At 41.6% G+C, this 16078-nt stretch overlaps 1 protein-coding gene across 3 annotated transcripts in view; it reads left to right on the plus strand.

The window, feature by feature from the left end:
• Positions 1–6501: 6501 nt before the first annotated feature.
• Positions 6502–16078, plus strand: part of EFNA5 (ephrin A5) — a 224401-nt gene continuing 214824 nt past the window's right edge. For 2 of the 3 annotated variants that reach the window (XM_074812942.1, XM_074812944.1), the window contains exon 1: positions 6862–8660. In XM_074812942.1, the coding sequence (XP_074669043.1) occupies positions 8536–8660 (125 nt within the window). In that variant the 5' untranslated portion in view covers positions 6862–8535. The other variant, XM_074812943.1, reaches the window with a different exon arrangement.

Below are 16078 nucleotides of genomic sequence, written 5' to 3' on the forward strand. Positions count from 1 at the left end.
CTGCTGTTCTACAAAGTAAACTGCACTGGTGAGAGGTTACACACAGTATCCACTGAGGTAACCTTTATGCCGTGCCAACAGCTGTCTTGAAGACCACCGTCTGCATAGGCCATGTGCCATCCATGGTACATAACAATTCACTGTCAGGTCTGTTGTTCTGTTAAGAAAGCAGCTCCTCTGCAAATGGCTCTGCTGCATGTAATACACACAAAGCTTGCATTAGCACAGGAGCTCTGAAGTTTCTTAAATGGAAGGACTATCTTGTGCCATTTAGCTATCTTTGCATATAAACTTCTTAGAGCTGTCTCTAGACTGTAAAACTCTAACTATTACTTGTGTTATGTATCAGGCCAAGTGCCTCCAGTGTTAAAAGAGCAAAGTTGTAGCATGATCTGTAATAACCTACTTTGCAGCTCTTTGGTGGTGTTTTTTTTTTTTTTTTTCTGTTGATTCATTTTCACTAATATGAGTAATGTTAGTTGATGGGTGGTGCTGTGTGAGGAGGGAACAGTGTCAAAGGCTAAGACTTTGCTATGCACTGGAAGATATGCACAAGCAAGAACAGGATTTTGCAACAGATAGGAACTGTTTATGATTTTACAGCTTATGATTCATATGTGAAATTGGCAGAAAGAATAATGGTTGCAGTACTGCAAACTTAAATTGAAAATAATCCTGAATGTTGATTAAATTCTGAAAAGTGTTAAATGGCATCCTCGGCATTTTTTTACTCTTGTAAACTGTGTTATTAATAACAAAAATTAATAATCATGTTTACTACATAGGGCTTGAAGGCAATCAAGCACAGGATTTCCATCATGTTTCCAGATGATAACAGTAGTCTACCCCACCTTGACCTTCTAACTTGTTTTTCTTCGCTTATCTGGACACAGACAGAAGAGAACACTTCTAGCTGTCCATCCCATATAACAAGACTTAACCAAGCAAGAAACAAAAGACAGCATGCCCATGAACAAGATCAATTATTTTTCCACCAATCAGTGTATTACTACAAAAACAAGAACCACATACACCTGCAAAGACCTATTTCTTGTCATATATTATTTTGAATTCAGTATTCAGTTTTACCTGCAGGTGTATTTCTCTTGGTTTCTGGTTTCTTGCTTGTCTGTTACTTTTTTAATCTCCTTCTGTCTATCTTGAAAAGACTGCTTAAAAACAGGATTTCCAAGCAAACACTGATGTTCTAGACCACCAGCTGCAGTTACTCAGTGCAGAGAAATCATCCTGTAAAGCTAACTTTCATCACAAGGACTCTGGAAAAATGCAGTCTCATCATGGGCATTTGAACAGCAAGCAACACAAAATATAATTTTAAAATATCACAAGGTCAAACAGGATTATTATTTACCTTAATTGGTTTCAATCCTGTCATGTCATCATAGGAGATGCACAGACACTGAAACAACAGCCTGCTCATGTAACGTAATCTGTACGTGTACAGTGTATCTGCTCAATACAGAGCTTTTTGCAGGAGTGAAGAGCAATGTTTGGGATAGCTATATTCATACTGTCCACTGTATCTGATTGCTTTTTTTGTCTTATACTTTAGTTTTACAGTATAGTACTTAATCTTTCTTGCACCTACAAGCTTTAAGTATTTGTTTCTACACTGATAATACCAAAATTAGAGATTTTGTAAGATACTGGCTCTGTAATAAATTAAGATTGAGCAATAGCTTTGAAAAGTCTTTTTAAAAGATCTTTAAATAAATGTCTTTAATTTGGAAAGCGTGGAAGATCTGAAGTGGATGGCAAGAAGGAAAGCTATATATTTATCCTGGGGCCACAGATTCTCTTGCTTTGGCTTTATTCCTGGGATATTTCAGTGATTCTTATTGACTCAATGTTAATGACAAATCAGTGCAATAGGCTTTACGTTTTGTAAAGCCAGAAACTGTACATAGAATCTTGACTGGGTAGAAAAAAATGCTTTTATTTGGCCTTTCAGAATGACAGTATTAAAAATATTTTAACTTCACATAGACATAAATTTAGAGCTCTTTAGAGTGTGTCAACAGACAAAATCCTCATAATTAGATATTTAGCAAACATGAACAAAAGTATTTGTAAAGAAGAACAAACATGAACTTGAATGGCAACACACTATATCTAAGTTATTACCTGTATATATGCAGGGAACATTACACTGAACTTCAAAGTGGATATTTCTATTGTCTCAAGGGGTAGACAAATACCCTGCTTCCATTTGTGGTTTTGAAAATCTCCTACCTTTTAATTCTTTTTATGGCAAACTTTGAAAAAAAATCATAACATGTCAATATGAAGCCAGGAAATCTTTTGTTTTCTCCTCAAAGTTTTCTTCAATGTATTAAACTTCTGAAAGTTCCAGACTAACATCCACATAGTTATATGCTGAACAGGTTTTGCCCAATATGTGAGCTGAAGCTCTTTTGACTGCTCAGCCAGACACGCAGACTTTGAACTGACAAATTGAAATGGAAACAAAGCTGATAACTAGATAATTTTCATTAAAAACAATAGCAAATTCTTAAGAATAATATGCAAAAAGAAATACGTATCATTTCTGGACACAAAAACAAGCCTGGAAGTGTCTCTGAAAAATATTCCTCCCAAAGTTGCCTAGAATTCACTACTGTATTTTGTGTTAAGGCATTTTCTTTTTTTTTTTTTTTTTTTTTTTTTTATACAAGGATCTCAAAGTTACTCCTTTGAACATGTAAAAACATGAAGTTATTGAGCCTCAGTACATCGCAGTAAGAATACACGTTATCTCTGGTTAGTAGAGTGGAAAATTAGGGTTAGAGAAGTGAGGGAGTTGCTAAACAGTTTAATAAAAAGAATATCAAGAATCTTCATTAAATTCCTCTGTTCTAGCCAGCCAAAAATACTCACATACAAGTAAATACTGAGTTGGGTTTGTCTGCAGTCATTTCATTCTGTTCTCTTCCATCAGACTATTTCTTCCTCCTAGGACCAAAACAAAAAAAAAAAAAAAAAGAAGGAGAAAAAAAACCCCAACATGTATGCAGTACACACACAGTCTCTCACAGGTAAATGTATCTGAGACCAAAAAAATATCTTTAAGTTAGAGAAGTCACCCAGAAAGAAAGCTCTTATCTTACTTGAGAATATTTGCAAACAATGAATACACTTCTCTGTAAAGAATTCAGTGATTCTCTCTAACAGTATTATTTATGCCTTTGGTACCTACTCCTGTCATATGGAAATTAGTCTAAGATTTTATTCTGTATTACTCGTTGACAGTTTACAGTATCAGGGATTACAGTAAAGATGAGAGAATTTGTAATGATTAACCATTCTGTTCAGTTATTAATTTGAAGCTGAGATTGCTTCTAAGTCATTTTTCAGCAACATATTTGTGGGATCAGAGAGTGATTAAAAATAAAAGAAAGCATGATGCTTTCAGGTCCTGAAAAACACATTTCTAGGGATACCACTAATAAACAAAAAAGCTGTATTTTCGTACAGTCCTTTTAACAAAACATCAAAGATGATTTAAACACAGACCAACTAGAGGATTATAGATTTTTCTGTCCAGCTACCTTTCATCGAATTCTATTGAAATGTTAACTCATGATTTAAAGACATACATTTTCACAAAATTTAGACAAAAAAGTTTTGAAATAAAGCTATATTCTTCACTGATTTGCAGTACACATCCATTTTTCTGGAATGGTCTTTCCTTAATTCTCTGGGTTTTAACAAAAGGAAAAAAACCATGGGATTTGCTTATTTAACTCACTGAAAGTCACTGGAGTTAACATCAGAAAAAGCTGGATTGGGCCCTACTAGTTAGTTTTACTTCTGAAGCACTACTCAGATTTATAAAATTAAATCCACACACACAAGCTATAGCAAAAATGTAGAGATATCTTTGTTAGTTCTGTGTTTCACGGGTGCTAAAGTGTCTTTGAAAGACAAAGCAAATTACTTATTTTAACAATACTACCGACATTGTAACACCAGAAGTAATTTGTATCCGTTTAAAATACTAAGTATTGATGAACAATGATAGAACTACTATATGTGTTTTTAAGGGAAATCAGGAAAGAAAGAAAACCTACAGATATATCCCCTTTCCCTGAGACAGTCTAAAGCTGTGCTTAGTTCAATTATTTTGAGGTATGTGATCAATTAGCACAGTAACTGCAGCACTGCATATCAATACACCGAAATTCTGTGCAACTACCGAGAAAATACATGCTGTACAATGTATGTTAAAGACTCATTTATGCTGTGAAGCTGGAGATCCAGGGGCAGCTACAGAGACTTGTCAGAGGCAGTTTCAGACACCTACTGTGCGTATGTACTATTTTTTCTAAATACTGTATTCAAAATAGTTTACCTGATGTTGAATCACTTGTTAATAGTCTTTACCTTTCTGCCAAATGAAGGCTAATGCCAGGGGCCATTGGTATACAGAAGCAGTTTACAACTATGATACCAATAACAGTTTAATCATATAATCACAAAAATGGAGAGTGGACTAGAAGTTGGTATGCTTCTGGGTATTGGCTATTTGATAGGTTCATATGAGGTTATGATGTAACAAAAACTTTTTGTTATTTTTTTTCTTACTCGCAGAATTTACTTCTTATTTTGAGTCCAAAGGATTTATGTATTTGATATTGTTTATAACTAGTAAGATATAGCCACCTACAGCTTGCTTGCTAAGTAAAACAGGGAGAAACAGGTATCTTCCTGCTATAGTTAGTCTTTTTTTGAGTTTTTTTTTTCGGTTAATAGTAGTTTGACTCCTTTTCACAGCTTTATATGTGTTAAAGAAAAACCCCAAGTACTATAGTCCTGCAAGGATATTTTGTATACTGGATTAAGCTCTGGCTCTGCTACTAAAAGGTGCATTAAGTTGTACAAACCAACCCCTCATTCTTTCCTTGTGATCCTTCCCACGAGGCATGAATAAAGAAAAAAAAAAATAATTAAGCTTTCCTTATAAATATGGCTGAGGAGATTCTTCAGAGAAAAAAAAAAAAAAAAAAGAGAAAGTGTTTCTGCTTCCTGTAATGGCGGTGATTTCCACAGGTCTGTCCGTGCTGGAGTAAAAAGACTAAGGAAGCAGTGGATGTGCCCATTCCTATTCAAAGTATTCAGTTCAAAGGTAGCAAAAAAATCGGAAATGCTGTGGGGTTTTAATTAAAGGAATGAAAAAAGTTTAGTTTTGTGATGACTGTTATACCTGGTGTATTCGGTGATGTACTTCATATCCTACCAAGACCAATCTACAGACATCAACACATGAAAAACAAGGCTGAAGGAGACGACAGGGAGACAAAATTTAGCCAAGTTTTTAGGCCTCTGATAATAAAGATTTGAAAATCGTACCGATCCTTTGCTAAAAAAAAACCCAAACAAAACCAAAAAACCCCAAGAGATTCAAGCGGCTGTTTTGAACTTCAGTCTGTGCTCCCTCGCTTCAATCACTTCCGAGGGGAGGGCAAAGAGCACAAATCCCGCTGTTCTCCGGCAAAAGGCCAGGCAGGCTGGGTGATGCGACCGGCGGAGATTAACCTGGAACCTCCGTCCACGCTGAGAAAAACCATACCAAAACCCCCAGAAAACAAAAGGAAAGCCGAGTCGCCCCGGCCGCCTCACGCACGGCGCCGCCGAAGCGAGGACGCGGGCGCCCGGCCCGCTCTGCCCGCGGGCGCCGCCGGCCCCCCACCGCCCTGCGCCGCCGGCCGCCGCCGCTGGGGGGCGTCGGGGCGCTTCCGAACGGCGGCCCGGCGGGCGGTGCGGCGGAGAGCGGCGCGCCCCAGCCCAGCCCCGCGGGCCCCGGCGGCGTGGCGCCGCGCGGGCCGCCGTCACCCGGCAACGCCGGCGGGGCGGGGGCGGCGGGAGCGCCCTCCCCTCCGGAGGAGGCCCCGGCCGCCAGCTCGCCCCGCCCCTGCCGCGGGAGCCGCTCACCTGCCCGCGCCGCGCGGCCCCGCGGCTGCCGGCTGCGCTGGGGTGGCGGCGAGAGGGGCCCCACCGCCGCCTCCTCCTCGGAGCTGATGCTTTCTGGCGGCGAAGCGCCGGCCCCGCTGCCCACCGGCCGCCTTCTCCTGCCGTCGGTGGCGGCGGTGCGGGCGGCGGCGGACGCGGCGCGGCCGCCGCCAGAGCGATGGCCACGGAAGGGGACGAGAGGCGAGGCAGAACGGCGCGCGGCGGAGGCTCCTTCCCCGCCGCCGAACAGGCGCCCGCGATTCGCTGGCTCATGCGACGCCTGAGCATACAGTTGCAGATTGCAGAGCCACGCAGCCGGTCCCGGCGTGCGAGCCGAAACCCACCGGGGGGGAAAGTGGGGAAGGAGGGTTTTTTTACGATGTAATTACTCGGCGTACTGTTTCCCGTGGCAGACAGAAACTCATCCGAACACAGCCCGCGTAAACCCCATCATAGCATCCGGCGTTGAAATGGTTACATTTAGCAGGAAGGCTGCACAGGAACCGCTCTGAAGTCTTAGTAATTCAATTAGTCAGGTTTCCAGAAGGTGGGGTTGGGTATTTTTTTGGCATGGAGGAGGAGAAGCCTGGGACGACGCCTCCTTTCTCGTGTTGCAAGCCAATCAGGTCGAGGTGTTAAAAAAAAAAAAAAAAAAAACAAAAAAAACCAACGCAATCTGTAAGCAAACAGCAGGCTGTGCCGTGACTGGTTGCGCCGACAAATCCCCCCCCTTTCCCAAGTAAACTGCATGCAAAAAATCCCACATGATCAAGCAGCAGCGCCCGTGCTCCGAGCTGGCTGCCTGCACCTCCTCCTCGCCTTCATCCCTCACGCACACCGGCGCCAGATCCCGCCTCGGACACACGCGTGTGCATGTATGTATGCGTATGTACCTCCTATATACCACGTATATAGCTCTGCGGCTGCCTATCTCACGCATGCACAGAGACAACCCAGCACGCCATGCTCCTAGCTTTTTCAGGTTGCTGATGTCGGATTTACACGCAGTGAAGGGACCGGTCACTGCAAAAGGGGGCGTGACTGTTTAAAGATTTTTTTTTTTCCTCCCATAAAGCTTTTTTTTTTTTTCAAAACTGACTTTTGCCCCTCCAATCCTCGTCGCTCTTTACGATCCCTCCCTGCCTGCCGCTGCATTCAAGTTTATTTATTTGCCTGCTGGCGTGGTATATTTTCCCTTGCTCCTCTTGCTGCTGCTTCAGAGGGAAAAGGGGAGCAGCTGTTGGGCAAGACCGAGAAGAACTGCGTTTTGGTTTTTTTTCGATCTCCTATATAGTCATCTGAGGGGTGGATTCTTTTACTCTCACCCCCTTTCTGCTTTTTCAAATTGTTTTGTCCTTCCGCAGAAGTTGATGTTCGTGGGACTGGATCCTGCTTCATCACAGAGAGGCTCCGAGAGGCTGAAGCAGATTTCTGCACCTCGCCGTATCGCTCCGTTCGTTCCCCGAGCAGGAGAGGCCAGCCAAGACCAGCATCATCAGAGGAGTTTGCAGGCCTGATTTTCTCCGAGGTTTTGCTTTTTTCCACGCCCTCTCATAAAACAATTCTTTTACTTCCATCTCCTTGGTTTCCACGCCGCAATATTTCTTGGATTGGCCGTTCTTTCTTTTCCTGCCCTCCCCCCCCCCCTTTTTTTTTTCTTCTTGCCTTTTTTTTTTTTTTTTTTTTTTTTTTTTCCGCCTTTGCTGTTGCTCAATCCTTGGTGCATCCACCGCCCAGGAACAGGAAGGACAAGAAAACCACTCCACAAAGTCGCCTTCAAGACACTCTGTGCTGCAGAACAGGCTCTCCAACTCCATCAGCACAGCAAACAAACTCCTCAGGGCTTTTGCTTTCTCCCCGTTTTTTTTTTTTTTTTCTTTTTTTCTTTTTTGTTTTGTTTTTCATTTGCGGGGAGCGGAGGGCCAGGAAGGAAGACATGAACTTTGTACTTTAAGACCTGCTAGTACTTCTCGCCCCTCTCCCAGCCGGCGGCCTTTAATACACTGCGAGGACCCTCCCCGCGGGCTTCCAGGGGGAAGATCTCCTTCCCCTCCGCTCCCCTCTTCTACCCCCTCTCCCGCCGCTCCCTCCATCCCTGCGTCCTCCGGCCGCTCCCGAGCCGCGGGGCCGCGCTGCAAGCCCGGCCGGGGCCGCTCGCAGGGAGCAGAGGAGCAGCGCCCTTCGCCCGCCCGCCGCACCGGCGGGCCGGTGTATGTCGTGCCGTGGGCTCCGCACGGGACTCCCGGTGCATGAGCACCACCCGCCGCCTGCCGCCGCCGCCTGCCTCGGTCCCCACCTCCCCCTGCCGGGGTGAGGCTCCCTGAGGGACCGCGGATCGCGCCTCCCTGCCGTCTGCGGCGGCAGGCGCCCTCCGCTCACTGCGGCGCGGCACGCCGCGCAGCCCACCCGCCTCTGCGCCTTACTTTTTATTTATTCGTCCCCCCCCCCCCCCGCCACCTCCCGCGTCCCCGGCTTGGTCCCGATTGCCACCCCCCCCTTTTTTTTTTCTTCCCCCTTTCTTAATTTCTTCCGCATCCCGTCTCGACGCGCCGCCGGCCGGGTGCGATGCCGCACGTGGAGATGATGCTGCTGGCGGCTGCGGCGCTATGGGTGTGCGTGCGCGGGCAGGAGCCCGGCGCCAAGGCGGTGGCTGACCGCTACGCTGTCTACTGGAACAGCACCAACCCTAGGTACGCGGGGCGGCCGCGGGCGCGCACCGAGCGGCGGCGGGCGGGGGGCGCTCGGCGCGGGGGGAGGCGAGCGGGGAGCGAATCCCAGCGCTGGCGGCTCTTGCCCAGCGCGTGCAGAAACTACCCCGGATGCAAGATGGGGTGGAAAACTTCCTTTTCGGGGCGTTAGGACTACAGGCAGCGACGGTGGGGCGAGTGGCGGTGGTGTTTTTCTCCTTTTGCATCCCCCAGCGCTGCACCACGCTAGCCGCTTACCAGCGCTCGGCCGTCGCTGGTCCGCGGGCGCCGGGAGGGTGCGCCCCCGGTGCGGCGTGTGCGCCCCTCACAGCGGGGCAACCCACGCCTGCGGCCGAGCCTGCTCCAGGAGTTTGGGTGGCATGAGGGTGCGCAGGTAGCGGCACCCCGCTTGTGCCCCGGCGGGCTCCTGCGGCAGGCGGGGCGCGGCCCCGAGCCGCATGCCGGTAACTGGGAGCCGGGCCCAGTCTGGGAGGCTGCGGGGGGCTGTCTCCCTCGTCGGCGGGACGGAGCGGGGTGGCCGGTCCCAGCTTCGCGGCAGCCCCAGGCGGGATAGCTTGTCAGGGGCGGCAGCCGCGGCCGCGGAGGGGTGGCTTTCCCCCTGCCCTGCCTTGCCCTGCCCTGCCTTGCTCGCCCGGCGGGGGCCTCTCCCGAGCAGGCTAGAGGGAAGCGTGAGGAAGCGATGTAGGTACGCCGTCCCGGGCCGGGGTGGTGCCGGTGCTGCCGGGGACAGGGCGGCGCATCGCCGGCGTCCCCGTCGGGGCTGAGCGGTACTGACACAGCTTCCCCGCTCCCGTCGCGCCGAGGCGCGCCGAAGGGTTTCAGACACCAGGCTCTGCATGCAGTTCAACAAGCCTTCTACTGGAAAGGAAGGTTTCATTTAGCTTTTCTGGAGCTTTCCCTCATGTTTAGCATCAGAAAATTTCAACCCCGCTCCAAGTGGTATCCATGTGTTTGGGTAAAAAGTCACCTGGGTATTAAATTTTTTGCCTGGTTAAAATGCATATAAGCAGACTTACTTTTTTAAAAAAAACCACACCAAACCAAACCTGTTAGGTTAGTCTAAGTAAATTTGGGGATATTTAATTTTAGGTTATCTCTTTTGTTATGCTTCTGATACTGCTGTTTGGTTTGAGATTAGCACATTGTTTTTGTCACAGGTCGTGTTTTTTAATAGATTTGTGTTGCCTGCAGAAAACTCCTCTACTCAGTATTCCAGAGTTGCTTCAAAATAGGTGATGCAGAAGTTAATGGGCAGAATTTTCAAGTGTTCGGAGTTAGCTAGTCTGTCCAGCACTTTAAGACTGCATTCCTGGTACAATGCCTCAGCGACAAATAGTTGGCAGAACAACCTTGAGACAAAGAGGATTTATCCGAATAACAATCATGTTTGGGAATGAGCAACTATAATTTTAGATACCTATCTTACATTTTCCTCTTTTTACATGAAGAAAATTGCTCAGAGTAAATAAGACGAAAAGTTACATCTCACATCACACATCAAAGAACATACATCCCAAAAAATTACTTGTCTCTCACAACCAGTTTTTTCTTTTGTTAGGCAAAATGAAACGTAACTGCTGGGGAAAAAAAAAAAAAAAAGTATGTACAAATCCCACTGGGGAAAAGGAGAATTGTTGAAAGAAATAGGTTTGATTAAATGCACACGTTGCTGACATAACAGCTAAAATACTTCAAAAATAACCTTACATTCAAGATTTTTTACTTCCGCGCTCTTGTGTGTGATGAGCTTGCACAATAACTGTGTGTAGGTAAAGATAGTTGAAGGTACAACTAACACCTCATCGGTAGGTATTGCACATTGAACGGATTTGTAAGGATTCTAGTAAATTTAATTGTATTTTATTACTGTTAATGAAATCTTTTTTAGGCCAACATTAAACGTCAGCAGACTGCAAAGAAAATTTAGTTTTGTTATTCTTCTAAACACTAATTGGAAGTTTCTAAGCCTTCCCTTTTAAAAACATTTCTTCTTGTCTTAAAATATTCACTACACTCTCACAATGGAAGTAGCTGTTTGGACATGTTATGCTCATCCATGAGTTAAAAATATGAGAAAGAGCAGGGTGCAGATATATTTCTCCTTTGTTTTATACAGTGCCAGTTTTTGTTTGCTTTCCAAGTTACACAATCATTACAGAAAAACAGGCAAACACCTGAATGGTAGGTGTAGGAGTCGTAAAGAAAAGAAAACACTTCTGTTTTGAATTCGTTTAATCAGAATATAAGCTGAAGGCAAAATTCACTTTGGTTATCAAAATTTTTAGAGCAGTTAATGTTACAGGAATAACTTAGCAGTGATTTATATGCTTCCAGAGAAGACTGAGGAGATAAACAATCTAGTTTTTATACATGTAGCAATAAGTAGGGATGTTTACTTGGTGATAACCATTTGAAATTAGAAGACAAAATATACTGCCATTCTTTAAACACAAATGCCACCATTGTGCTTTAGCTTACTTTATTCAGAATTAACAAACTGCTATGGAACTAGTTAATTCACTTTAAAAATGAAATTATCATTTTGATAGAGATTAAAGGGACTCTAAATTAAGGTTTCATCAAAACTTTGAAGAATTTAGTAATGATTGTGTTTCCCTCAGATATGATGATACTTAGGTTTTTAGTATGAAATTCCAGCAATTTACTGAAATACATAAAGATTTCATCCTTCTTAAAAGACACATTAGTAAATCGATGAGTGGCCCAGTTGATGAGTGCTCCTGCTGTGAACAATATTTGGTAAATAAAAAATCCTAAGAGTCTGTTAGAAAAAATCATATTACATTTCTTGATTAGTTGCAAAAGTTCTGCTCGAACAATTAAAAAATGTTCTGTGATCATTATTGTTAGCATGTATAAGTTGTATATTCTTACAGAGCCTAAGTCTGTTCTTAGAAATGTTTTAAGTATTCCCATGCCGTATTTTTCTTATGCATTTAATTAACATACATGAAGTACCATAAATGCTGTAGTCCAATTTCAGATGAGAATATGTATAAGTATTAGGATTTTGAAGTATAATAAGGTTTTTTAATCGGTGTTTTTTTTGTGTATTGGAAATTAATCCTCAAGTAAGCTTGAAAATTTTTGTTACTTATGTAGGCTTAGAATTAAGTGTACATGAATTCTAATTATCACCTTAAAGTGCATTAGTCTTTCAGCACAGTTTGCATATGTGTTCTTATATGGGACAGCAAAATATTATTGTCAAAGTATAGTTTGGGAAGTTTGTTTTGTAATGGAGCATATTCATTTAATACTGATTACTAGTGTCCTTGTAATTAGAATTCAGCCAAAATGTCATGTACCTGGGCCAGATTTTGAAGTGATTTTCTTGGTTAGCACTTGCTATTGCTTTTAGTCTTGTCTTAAAGCTGAACTATCTGCAATTATTGCTACATTTTTCTGCTTGCAGGATTGTGCTTCATGATTGTGGTTTATATATAGGTATTTCCCTATAAATTGTTTCAGTGGCAGGTTATGTAGTTTCATAAATTGTTACTAGTTTCAAGGTGGTTAAAAATACTTGCATTTCAAGCGTAGTTTCTGGTTATACAGAGAGGCCAAACCTTGTAGTCTCATGAAAGCAAATATTTTATATGGGCAGTGTTATTGGATTTGGCTGTATCTTATACAAGAAAATTGTGTATAAAGTTACATCCACAAGAGAATTATTAAAAAGATATAGGATGCTGATATATTTTCTGTTTGTGTATTTATGTGAATAATAAAATCAAGAAATGAGCTGTTAGAGAGTTTAGATACTGAAAACCAATTTCAACTTCAACTGGTGAGTTCCCATAATTAACCTGGATACACAATTTGACCAATACTGCTAGAAGGTTTTTTTTAAAGATACTTGGGAGCAGCGAACACAAAAATGAGTGAATGCTTCTGAAAATTCTATGTGTCAACCAGAATTTCACAACCTGGATATCTAAACTTAGGTGGATTTTGTAGCTGAGTATTTAGGCACTGATTCAGAAAAGGATCTGACTTCCCTGAAGTGCATGCTGACACACTTAAGTTCAGTTACAATTGTGTGGATGAATGGATGTGTTTTTAAGTGCCTCCCTGAACCAGCCAAATGCATGGACTTAACTTTGAGAAGCTCCGACTGTGGCTGCTCATGCATGCCTGGCACTTCTTGGTAGTATACTGGCTGGCGGGCTGGATGTCTGAGTATCCTACCATCCATTTATATGTGTTTGCAGATTTTATCATGGCATGTTGATTGTATATGCTGAGGTCAAGTGACTGGTTTTTTGTTTAGTTTGGCTTGTTTTCTCTCTAGAAATAGTTCTGCCTGTGTAGAGATTAGGGAAACCATGCAAAAATGGTTGGAATAGAAAGAAGGCAGTTATGTGTGTTAAGAACAACTAAGGACTTGAGGATGAAGAGGGGCGAAATCAAGGCATTTGCTTTGGTTTTGGTATTTCATATAGTTTTCATATGTCAAGGGAAGCATAAGAGCTCAAGTACTTGGGATATATACACACAAATATGTATATGTTTATATATATAACTATGTTGAAACAGTATAGCTGGTATTTTGATAGCATTTTATTCAGCAGCTTGCTTTGAGAGCTGAAGAAATCTCTGACTAATTTCTTGTAATTAAAAGATCAGTAGTAGAGCCTTCAATCTTTACACCTAGTTTCTGTGCTTTTAATAGTTTCACTAATGCCTTGTGTCTCCAGAGGAATATTGGTATTTATTTTAAAAGTGGGGTTTTGAAATAGTTTGGAAAATTCTATGGAAAAACTTCACAAAGAACAATAGTTTCACTAGCTTCCACCTTTGTATGAAAGGCACCTTGTTAAGTGGTACGTAGTCTTCATAAAATGCTACTTATTGAATCTTTACCAAATGCACATGGTGAGGACACTTTGCTGCATTTCTTCTGCTAGCCCTGTGTCCTTCTGGAGAGGAACAGATAAAGATGAGCCTTCCTTTCTCTCCCCTGTTGATATGTTCCCATCAATCTACCAGCTTTGTGCTGGGCTGAGAAAATGAATGTAATTAGTCCTTCAGGAGTCGTGGTCTTTGCATTCATACAGAGAGGCATATGTCATACATTTGTATGCAAATATGAGTGCATTTCAATGTACGTCTATGTATACTTAATGTATATATATGCATATATATACACATATGTTTGCATGCATTGGAGCGTATCATTAGAAGGTGATGTGGTGTAGAGTAGATCATGAGTGGTGCGTGAGGAAAAAAGTATTTGAAAATGAAATTTTTTAAGCGATGAACTCTTAAGTGTTTAGAAAATTAATAGCTTTACAAACTAATTCCCATGTCCCATCTTCCAGCTAAGACCTTTTGGTTTAAAATTAAAAATAACAATAAAAACATTATTTGTAGAATCTGTGTTTTAGTTCTTGTCCATCTTCCCATTGTGCTGTTTCTTCACATGATAATAGTCTCTGGGTCAGTAGGTGGGCAGGTATATAAGTAAGTACTTAGGCACACAAATGTAAGATGAAACAGAAAAGATTACAAGGATCTGCTCTGAGAACTCCCTGGGCTTATTAGAGTACCTTGTGACTGTTTCTTCCTAAAGTAGTCTGTTGCTGGGCGGAGTATTGCATTGTTGAAAGAAATTTTAAGAAAGCATGTAAACAAGGCTGGTCATTTGGACCACCTTAGAGAAGACGCTAAGACGCAAACTTTCCTGGAGAAACCATGAGTAGACACTGGTTTGTCCATAGCTGTGAGATGTACCTCTCTTGCTTTGGCTGTTTTTCAATTTTTTTTTAAATGCAATTAGAAGTAATTTGGAACTGGGATCTTCTGCAAATAATCACTCTGCTCTGCTATCCAGTTATGAGCATTGTTTTTAAAAAAATATCTTTAGTCTCATGATTAATTTAATCTTCCAGTGTTTCTGAATGGTGTAATTAACTCTTGAGAATAAAGGGCTGTATTTTGTTTAAGTTTTTGTTGCACTTGTGCTTAAAATTTAGTCAGTCAGCAGCACACCAACATAATGAAATGGAAGCGTTTGGTTTAAAATAAACAGACGCATTATTGAAATTGCTTTCTGGTGGTATTACAGTTATTGTGAGTAAGCCTGTACTCACTGTAAGTGCTGTAATGTACTTCAGCATAGCTGAATGGAAGAATAGAATCCTTCATGCATTGGAAGTCTTCCTTTCATTTTTGCATTCTCCCTATTGTAGTCTCTACAAGCTAGATTATAGTTGAGCTATTTAAAATGGTAGGTATTATTTTATCGTGTGCAAACATGTATAGATGTCTGAAATCCTCTTCTAAGAAACTGAGCATAGATTGTTAATTACAAAACCACAGATTCCTGCTACTACACATTTTAAAAAATAATTTATGTTAAAATCAAGTATTTGAAAAAATATTGAAAAAGCATGCTTTTCCATGTGGATTGAGATTGTGTTTCTCTCCTGTAGAATGTCAAGGTTTCCAATAAAAGAAAAATATCCCACATTGTTGGTTTTTTTTTTTGTTTGTTTGTTTTTTGTTTGGTTTTTTTTTGTTTGTTTGTTTTATTTTTTTTGATCTAGGAAAATATCCTTTATATTTTACTGTTGACAGGTTGATGAGAATACATTGTTAGATCCTAGTTTTATGAAAAAAAATGAGTTTGTTTATTTTTGACTCCTGCAACATGTAGATGCCCGTGTTGTGTTAACTGGTACGCTAGGAGTTTTATGGACATTTTTCTGTTTAAATGCATGACCAGTAAAAATGCTGTCATAAGAAAAATCAGCTAACAAGAAGATACACAAGAGTCCTGTTACTTAGCAAGGTCTGCTCGAATTGCTAATACCAATTTATAGTAAATTCTTCAGGTTCGGCAATTTTTACTTGAAAAGCCTTGAAAATTACAATTCTTATTGTCACTTGCATTATAATCTAGTGGAAGAATTTACCTATCTGTGCTGATACACAGCATGGGAAAAAAAGGATCTTAGACTGACAAAACCTGTAAGTACAGTATTAGTATTTTCACTTTTAAAATTTTCTTTTCCGTCTTCTGTCATTAGATCAGCATATTCATCTAATGTGGAATTGTTCAACAGAAATACCCTCAATAAAAAATTTTACTTCATGTTTATCACTGAGTAACTTTATATTTTTTGTTTTCATTTGACTCTTGAAGAAGTATCTTATTTGATAGGCACCATTTTTAGTTTTTAATGACAGTAATGAAATGGTGCTAAAATATCTTTTTGTTCCATTCTGAAAGATAAAATCTGGCTTCGTGACATTTAAAAGGATGAATATTTTGACAGAATGTATTTTGTGCTGTAGTTAATGTTTGCTGTATATCATTGACATTCTTTATTTGTTAAAATAATATTATTTTTCCTCCCCAAAATTATTTCATT

This window comes from Strix aluco, chromosome Z, assembly GCF_031877795.1.
Source record: "Strix aluco isolate bStrAlu1 chromosome Z, bStrAlu1.hap1, whole genome shotgun sequence".
Taxonomy (NCBI): Eukaryota; Metazoa; Chordata; class Aves; order Strigiformes; family Strigidae; genus Strix; species Strix aluco.